Here is a 9,875-nt window from a genome sequence, read left to right on the forward strand (position 1 = left end):
CAGAACTAATGTTCTGTGAAGCTTGTTGGTCTCCACGGATTTGCCGTATCCCCTATTGTGATGGGAATTTGATAACTTGATTTAAGGTAGATGGAACAACGTCCATTTCATGAATCCATGGTCTGCCAAGAATCATATTGTAGGGCATATCCATTTCTACCACCTGAAACTTCGTATCTTTGACCACTCCTTCTGCGAATGTGGTGAGTATTATCTCCCCTTTTGTTACGATACTCGAGTTGTCAAAACCAGACAAGGTATGTGCCTTGGGTATTAGCTTATCATCAGCTTACATCTCGTTTACCACTCTTAACAGAATAATATTCACGGAACTACCTGGATCAATCAAAACTCGTTTTACATTAGTGTCATGTACAAGTAAAGATATTACCAGTGCATTATTATGTGGGATTACCACGCCATCTGCATTTGCATCATCAAATGTAATACTATCTTCTTCCAGAACTTGTCGAACTCGTTTCCCGTGTGTAACTGTTATTTTTGACACTTTCTTAGTTGCCGTGTATGTTACGCCATTAATATCTTCTCATCCACTTATGACATCAACCGTCCTTTTTGGTGAAGGAGGTTTTGGGGCTCCTGCCTATTCTTCATATATGCTTACTTTCCCTTTTTACTAAATAATTCAGTTAAATATCTTTGTTTTAATAAATGTTAAACTTTACCTTGCAGTAATCTACAATCTGCCGTTTTGTGACCTGATCGTTGTGAAACTCGCATAAAAAATCTAGATTTTGCCTGTTCGGGTTTGATCTTATTTCCTTTGGCCACCGTACCTTGTCTCCCATGCTCCTTAAAATAGCCACCAATTCGAATGTGCTAACATTAAAATTGTAACCGCCGATCTTTACCTTCGAGCTTCTGTCATCATCTCGCGTCTCTCGCGTGTTTCGTTTTTTTTCGAACCTTGATGATGAACCTGACTCTCTATCTCTTGATCTATGATCGTACCTTGGATTTTCTTGTTTTGAACACGAGTCCTTCCTGCTGGTCCCATGTAAGGCTCGTACCTATTTTCCCGGACCTTTTTTCAGTTTCAACTCGTCTTAAACTTACCCTTAGTGAGTGTTTCTCCGAATTTCTTGACCAATACTGATTCAATTTCTTGCTCGGTCAAGTCGTTACCCTTTATACCGGTTGTGAATGTAGTTACGTGATCCCATGGATCAGTTGTTCGATCATATTTCGGAATATCGGGTATCTTGAATTTCTTCGAAATTGGTAGAGGAGCAGCACTTGGCTTTCAGGGTTGTTGTGAATATTTGTCCATATCTATTCCCTTGATCACAGGCGGCACTCCAGGTATTTGCTCTATACGGTCGCTTTGCTCCTTGAGCTGTTTTTGCAAAGTTAGTACTAAATTTTGTAAATCAAAATTAACTGGATTACCTGGCTCTCCATCACGAGATTCGCTGGGAGCTCCGCCACTGCCTGAATTAACGAGTCCTGAGCGATGATTTTCTAGGGTGTTGTTGTTTGGAGTTGGTGTTGGCGGTACAACCGGCAACTGGTTGGTAAAAGCCTGAAGAGCATTGCTGACCTGTTGAGCGATTAATTTTTTCAAAGCTTCATCGATAGCTTGATCATTTTCATTTGATTCAGATCTGTCAGGAATCCCCTCTCGTGATTGTCGAGGAGAATGTTATGGCAAAGGGAGTGGAGTTCGGTCACCTTGTTGGTTCAGCTGATGTTGTGGATCTCCTTGGAGTGGTAAATTTTGTTGGTTATTGTCATTGACATTCGACATGATTGTTTTCGATAAAGAATCGATTTGGAAAGCAGAAGATTATCAGATTCCCAGTAACGGAACCAATTTGTTTAACCAGAAAATGGGAATTTCGGTCAAAGCTTACTTTTAAAAGAACTCGGGTTACTGATAATCAAATATAAAATAAATAAGAAGAATTGATTTAGTCGATAACTGAATAAGTAAAAGAAAGCAAAGTAAATCAGTGTATTCCAATAATATTTTGTGTCCTTACAAATGTTATTTCTCTCCTTTTATAGCTATTCTAAGTAATACGTTTCTTTCCTCTCATAACATAGTCATTATGAGCAATTAGAGATATTTAATGTAACGTTATAATTGACAATCGTAACTGTTTCGTGAAGATTCTATAACGGTTTCCATCATTGATGCCATTAATTATGGATAATACATATCTATACTTTTTGCTCTCTAGGTTCATTCTTCCGATGTCTCTTCAAATCACCAAAAGGTCCGAGTAACCGCTCCTTCCTGTTTTCTTGAATCTTTGCCCGTGCCTGTTAAGGCTCGTATCTCTTCAACTATTCTTTGCTAGCTGTCATTCTTTTATTGATCCACATGTCTTGACGTATCAGGACATAATTAATTCCAAATGTTAACTTGATTTTTTCAATACAGTTTACACTGCCAATATATATATATATATATAAGTTAAATTCGGAACGAAAAGTGATAAGATGATCCTTTCTTTGATTGAAGCTTCATTCTTTCTGTCTCTTTTTTGGTGCCCTTTTTCCATTTTTATTGAGTATATCTTTTTCCACCAAGTTTCCTTATCTAATTGACCCCATGGCACCATTTCACATCACTTTTATCAGTATATATTTAATTGTAAGATTCAGTTTTGTAAGGATATTAGATGGATTAGACCAAGCTTTTCTTGCATTTGTTTACATTACGGCCATGGTGCTCCGTTGTGCCTACCACTTAAAGGCTACAACACTAGCCGCTGCTAGCAGTTGTATTTTAATTTTTCAATTAGTTGGAAATTTGGTGGTAGAATCTTTAATGATGACTCTAAAATCTAATTAGACAAATCTATTCTTTCTCATATTTTACAACTTTAAAAGATCTAAAAGGTATACAAAAATTTCATTCACGATTGCTCTAATATCATAATAACATCCTTGTCACTGTTGCAGAAATGCAGGCTAAAGCTACGTACGATAGGCCCTTATGGTCCGATTTTTTCCGCAAATCTTACGCATAGCGATAGCTTAGTATACCGGGTTGTCCTTTTTTTCCTTACCACGGTTACGATGTATACATATGCCTTTTATTTTCTAACAACGGCATTGTCCAGGCACACCTTAACTATTTTACAAGGTTCCATCAGCATAGGTTACGAAATAACTCAAGCCACCAAGTTCAAGATAAACGGAAAGAAATTACTTAATATTTTTGTCTCAAATGGTAATTGAACCTTGATCTCCTATGATTGTCATCTCATTAAATTGATAGCTAAGTCACACTTGAGTATCCAATCTGTATATCGATGTTGAACTCCATTTTCTCTATGATGGTTAATAGTGATAGGGATATATCAAGATTTTATGGCAACCATTAGCATCTTGTCTGTCAATTCACTTTCTTTTTAACAAGAGACAAAAAGGCAGAAGAAAAAGAAAGGAGTAAATTTTGGTGAATAAAGAGATGGAACTAGAAGGAAATTGGCATTTTTTCTTATGGATCTACCCCTTCACAAAACTTTAAAATAATAAAAAAAAAAAGACGCAGGCCCGATTTAAAAAATTTACTTGCATCCGATATTACACCGAATCTATGTAAAAATTGTATCTTGTGTATAAACTTTTATAACTAGACGCACCGTGTGGTTAAATAATATGTATTATAACTTAAACTTGTGACTCCAGTAATATTGAATGACTTGATTTGGTATAAACATTTGATGCGAGCAAGTATTTTCGATAGGGTATGAGGTTTGACATATATCAAAATTTTGGAGCTATAGGGTGGTGAAGAATTTTGTGCAGTCTCTTAATGTAGTTGTCTTTCACTGTTGTAAGAAGTCACTTTCACATTCACTAACATTGTCCATAGTATGTTTTGCCCTATACATGCACCAAAATGTGAAAGCCTTGGCCTAACTAATAGCCTTTTTGTTCCATCAATTTTCATCATTATTTTCTCTACACTATGTTTTCTATATAAGCACAAAACATGTTCACCCTCTTTCTTCATTCCAAATTCTAACACTAATCCTCTCCACCTTTAAACCTCCTAAGTATCACTCTTCCCACCACTTACACTAAGTTATCTTCGTTTTATTATAGTGGTGTCTGGATCAACTTGCACGTATTTATACGCACGTTAAATTATCTTTGATTTGGATTTCGAGATGTCGGCAAGAGGTTGTGAAGGAGGATGTGTGAAGCTAGACATGACCAAGAATGCAAAAACAAGCATGTTTCAAAAGCAAAACTCTACAAAAAGTGTTGATGGTACTACTAATAAAGCAAAAGGTACCACAACAACTTGCAGCTTCAAGATGCCAAATAGATCAGAATTATCTCCTATTAAACTTTTCAAACACATTGGAGGAAAGATGGTTGCGGTTGTGAAGATGATGTCTTCAAGGGGAAGTAGGAGAAGTTGTAGGAAAGTTACTAATTCCTCAGAAAAAACAGCAATTTCTAAATCATTGGTTATTCCAAATATTGATTCTCATAGGGCTGAGGCAATTGATGATTGTATTCAGTTCATCAATATGTCTTCTTCCTTGCCAAGATCTAATTCAGTGTCTTAAGAAATGGAGAATTTCTTGGTAAAGAGCGCTTTATAATGTGGCCAATTTTGTAATCTTGTTTGTGTAAGTTGGGCACATTTTTAAAATTAGACATATGGTACTGAATTTCAAACTTCAAATTAGGTACACACTTTTGAACTTAAGACCGTTGATCTAATTAAAAAGTGGCCAATTTGAAAATACAAGGTTACAAAATTGGCTATTTTTGTAAATTAGGCTCTCTTTACTTCTTACTGGGGCCACTCAGTGTGAATTCGAGTTAATCCGATCAGTAAATTTCAAATTTTGAATGTACAAAAATAAAATATAGTTCAATATCTTCTCCTAGGTAACCCCTCTGGCACTTATCTTTTTGATGGGTGAATTACTCTGGTATGAGTTTAAGAAAAATACGAGATGATTTAATCATATTCAGTCATTATTAATTGTAGCCAATTAATGTCTCGTTTTGGATGGCTAAGATTATGTCACATTACGTTTGTTTATTTGGCTTTGGTGCATGCATAAACAGTAGTACTATATATTCCAAAGACGAAGTCAGAAATTTTTACAAAAAATTCAGAAATTGTAAACTTTACACAGTGAATGAATACACTTAACTATTAAGCGAATTCAACTGCTCACATAAATACAAAAATACTTAATTTTATTTTCCGACGAAAGGAATTCAATTTAGCCCCGTTGGAGGGAATTCAATTGAACCACAATTATGCAAGCTACTTGATACTTATAACAGTGTGGGGATAAGAGATCGAGTCAAAGAATATGCAAGCTAATTCAGACACCATTAATTACTAGTATTAAAAATGTAATAAATGAATGAACAATTCCCATACACCAGCAGGTTATTAATTCCTATTCAGAATTTTTTTCTTCCAATAATGGAATTCATGATTGTTTTCACCACAATGCTAATTTCTCCGTAAAGTTCCATTTTCGGAAAGGATTGACAAAGTTATTTGATACCTATATTAAAAAATAACAAAAGTTGATGTATACACAAGTTAATCAGAACACCGTTACAATAAAAAAATGAGATAAATAAATGAATGATTCCCACGACAGCAGGTTAATTAAGAACTTTATTAATAATGGAACTCATGATTGCAGTCACTAGAATGCTAAATTCTCCGTAAAGTTCCATTTGTGTATATCTTTCAACTACTTAAGTGTCCAATTTTGCCAAATCATAGTCACTGACCGAGGAGGCATTACGATGACAAGTTATACTTTCCTAGTACGATCACTCGTGGATAGAAGCAGTGTCAAAATTTGAAATTTATAATTTTTAAATTTGTCGCTGAATTCATAATTTGTTTTGATTACTGAGTTGAGTTCGTAATTAATTATTTTTATGTATTAGTGGATTTTTCTAATATAAATATACAGTATCATCGAAGCAAAACCTACTTAATCCGTACATCCGAACCCCTACCTACTAGTACTATAATTTCCGCCTCTGCTCATGTATCGTACTCAGGCCTTTCTGTATGTGTTAGTAATTTTAGAATTGGTAAGCTACAAATACTTCAATTTGCACAAATACTGAACTTTAGTATTTTCAAATATCGAAGTTAAGAATTAGCAAGTGTTGATTTAGCAATCAATATTTGCAAATACTGAACTTTATTAGTATATTAAAAAACTTCTTTGAGTATTTTAAACAAGCTAGTAATAATTTTTGCTCACAAATCTTTGACTTTTTTTCAATTGAAAATTAAAATCCAAACATGAACACACTATATACGGTTTAAATCGGAGAGCCGCGATTTAGAAGACTTGATCATACCCCGAGCTCGAGTTCGGAAGCTCGAAGTAAGAAACGAGTCTGGCCGGGATATGCGCATCTCGAGAAGAAAATCGAAGACCCGTCATGATCTGCCTCGAGGACAGTACAATTTCGATGACACTCAAGAAAGAGCGGGAATTTCTCAAGGACACGTGGATCAGAGCATAAATTAAGGGATATGATTTGTACGAAATAGTATGGGTCCGTACTAGGTTGTTATACAGGTGTACCAATAGAATTCTTTACCATAATTGGGAATGTACCATATTAAGATTCTCCCCTCCTATATAAAGGGACCACAATCATTTGTAAAAATCATCTCATTCACTGCAATAGAACGTTCTACTCTGCTTTTCTCGTTTACTGTGCTCCACAATTGTTCTTCAGCTTTATTGTTTTTAATTTACTGTTCATACTTTATTTGCTCTTAATTGACCTCGAGGCTCCTGAGATAATCGAGCTCGAGGTCCCCGTTGCTCTAACAACACTGGTTTGGTTCATCAATTCTTCTTACTTAAACCGAATATTACTTGTATATTCACTAATATTGGAATAAATCACATATCTTTTTAAAGCCACAAACCACATTTAATTGTTACTCACATTTTTCCAGAAAAACACACACTATTTAAGATAGTAAGATCAAATCTAAATAATTATACCAAACTTGATAGAGAGGAAAAAAAACTTGACCTAGCTAGTTTGTCAGATGACACCTCAAAACTAATGAGTGTCTTCGTCGATCACTGGTGCTAAGGCCCTATAAATGGAATTTTTTTGGCATGAACGTTTTATCTCCTTTAGTAATTAATTTGACGAACATGAATTTGAATTAGTCATGCCAGTAAATTTAAAATACGGAATATATAGTACAATGGTTATGTATTAGAGTGCAAGATAGGGAGAAGCAAGTCACATGGAGGTGTTAACCAAATAGGAAAATATGCATGGTTGTCTTGGCTATATGTCGTACAAACTAGTATTCTGAGCATGTCTGCAGTGCCTTGGTGGGATGTTGCTGGATGGCTAGGGTTTCGGTGATCAGTCCCCATCATAGACTCAGATTGATCTAGACTCATGTCTTCCTTTGTCCTTATTTTGTGTTTTTGTCCCATATATTTTCAGCTCTTTAGTGAGTCCACAACCGAAATAGTGCAAAAAATTACCACATTTGTAATGGAAACGGAGGGGCTTTTGTTGTAAAAAATTGGATGATTATGGAGAATAAAAGGTTTAGCTTGAGGTGTGTCAAAGACATTGTCCTTAAGGATATTTCACCTATACCGAGATGAATAATATTAGGCGTATCCCCCAGGATTCAACAAGCTCTTATAGTATAATCAGGAGCAGAAACAACAAAGATTTATAAAAAGAAAACCTAGTACAAAAGAAAGAAGAAAAAAAGTTTTTACTATTTTCACACTTTTCAAAGTGACCACACAAAGGACTTATATATTCCAAAAACTAAAATACCCATCTGATAAAAATTCTAAGCCATAAAGGCTCATCAAAATTTTTAACGTTGCTTTTCTATTACAAAAGCCAAAAGACAATCATGAAAGACATTTAACTCTATTAAGGAGTCAAATGCCAACTGATGTCAACGTAAAGAAATGGTCTAAGAAATGATTTCTAAATCAATGTTAAGAAACGATCATCTAAGATCATATTTGATCAGATTCAAAGATATAAAACAAATAACTGATTTTGATAGCCAATTAATGTTAATAAATATTATATTCAAAGTTATTCTAATTTACTTTTACACACACTAAAATATATTCAAATTGATTGGTCATACAAAGACTCATTAAAAGGATGAACCTCAACATTAATTTAAATATTCTTTTTGAGATGTTAAAAATATTTTTTTTAACAATTCCCACATAGCTCAAAAAGAATATTATAATGAAAAATAAAAAATTTCGCTGGGTTTTCACAAATGAGCATAATGCATCGAATCTGGTGTCTCTTGGACTATGAACCAGACCTAGATAAAATAAGATTAAACTTACAGAACAATTGGTGAAGTTTAGAACTTCTATGAACCAAGAATTCTTTTGTAAGTTTAGTGTCTTACCTATCACATTATACCCGCACACAGTTTGTTGTTTGTCACGGTTTTACGCTAATAGGCCATGCGCGCGCCTGATTTTCATGAGTGTTCTAGAAATTTTGCCACAAATTTCATAGGAGTGGCCTCACTCCACACTCATATAGGTCCATCCATCAAGTGTATTCTGCAGCGCAATACACCACCAAAAATTAGGCTATGGATTAGATTAAGAGTTTAATAACTCAGCCTCCCATTCCTTGCAGTCTTGCACTATATATACACACATCATAGGAACGGATATAATTTAATAGTGCACGTTTGATCAACTAATGACTTGTTATTACACATATGAACCTACTTCATGGGATCTCCAATCACATAGGTTGGGTTACCATCATAGTTGATAAAACTCAAATTGACAAAAGTCCTATTCCCCTCGATGTTTCAGATATTAATTTTCTTCCCAAAGGTTTAGTCAGAGGATCGGCCAAATTCACTTCTGACTTCACATAATCTATGGAAATAATTCCATCTCTCAGCAACTATTTTATTACATTATGTCTCAATCGGATATGTCTACTCTTCCTATTAAAGGATTTATTTTTAGCAATGACTATTGCAGCTTGGCAATCACAATGCATCGACACAGAAGGTGTCGATTTTATTCCTAGTGGAATACTTGCCAAAAGGTTCTTTAACCACTCGACCTTATTTCCAGCCAATTCCAATGCCACAAACTCAGATTCCATGGTAGATATAGCTATTATTGTTTGTTTAGCTGATTTCCATGCCACAACACCCCCACCTAGGGTGAACACATAACCACTAGTGGATTTTGTCTCATCTGAATCAGAGATCCAGTTAGCATCACTGTATCCTTCTAGTACAGTGGGAAATCCACTATATTTAATACCATAGTTCATGGTACCTCTCAAATATTTTGTTACTCTTACTAATGCATTCCAATGATCATGACTCGAGTTTTGAGTATATCTACTCAATCTACACACAACATATGCAATATCAGGTCTAGTAAAATTCATCAAATGCATTAGGGTACCAATAATTTGAGCATATTTATTTTGATCTACAATATCTCCCTTATTCTTTTTTAATTGACTACTAGCATCATAAGGAGTGCTTACAAGTATCACATCAAAATTATAAATTTTTTTAAGAATTCTTTCAACATAATGTTCTTGAGTCAACATTAAACTATTGCCATCTCTTATAATTTTCATGCCTAAAATAACACTAGTTTCTCCCATGTCTTTCATCTCAAAATTAGAAGACAAGAAAAATTTGGTTTTATGTATCAAATCAAGGCTAGAACTAAAAATAAGCATGTCATCCACATAAAGGCAAATAATAACACATGTACCATCTACACATTTTGTATAAACACATTTATCTACTTCAATTGATGAAAAACCATCACTAATTAATACTTGATCAAATTTTTCATGCCACTGTT

At 34.5% G+C, this 9,875-nt stretch overlaps 1 protein-coding gene across 1 annotated transcript; it reads left to right on the plus strand.

The window, feature by feature from the left end:
• Positions 1-4,148: 4,148 nt before the first annotated feature.
• LOC104222980 (josephin-like protein) lies at positions 4,149-4,556 on the plus strand. Its single transcript, XM_009774329.2, has one exon. It carries the CDS (start codon positions 4,149-4,151, stop codon positions 4,554-4,556), a length of 408 nt encoding a protein of 135 aa, XP_009772631.1.
• The last annotated feature ends 5,319 nt before the right edge of the window (positions 4,557-9,875 follow it).

This window comes from Nicotiana sylvestris, chromosome 2 (assembly GCF_000393655.2).
Source record: "Nicotiana sylvestris chromosome 2, ASM39365v2, whole genome shotgun sequence".
In the NCBI taxonomy this organism is placed as follows: domain Eukaryota; kingdom Viridiplantae; phylum Streptophyta; class Magnoliopsida; order Solanales; family Solanaceae; genus Nicotiana; species Nicotiana sylvestris.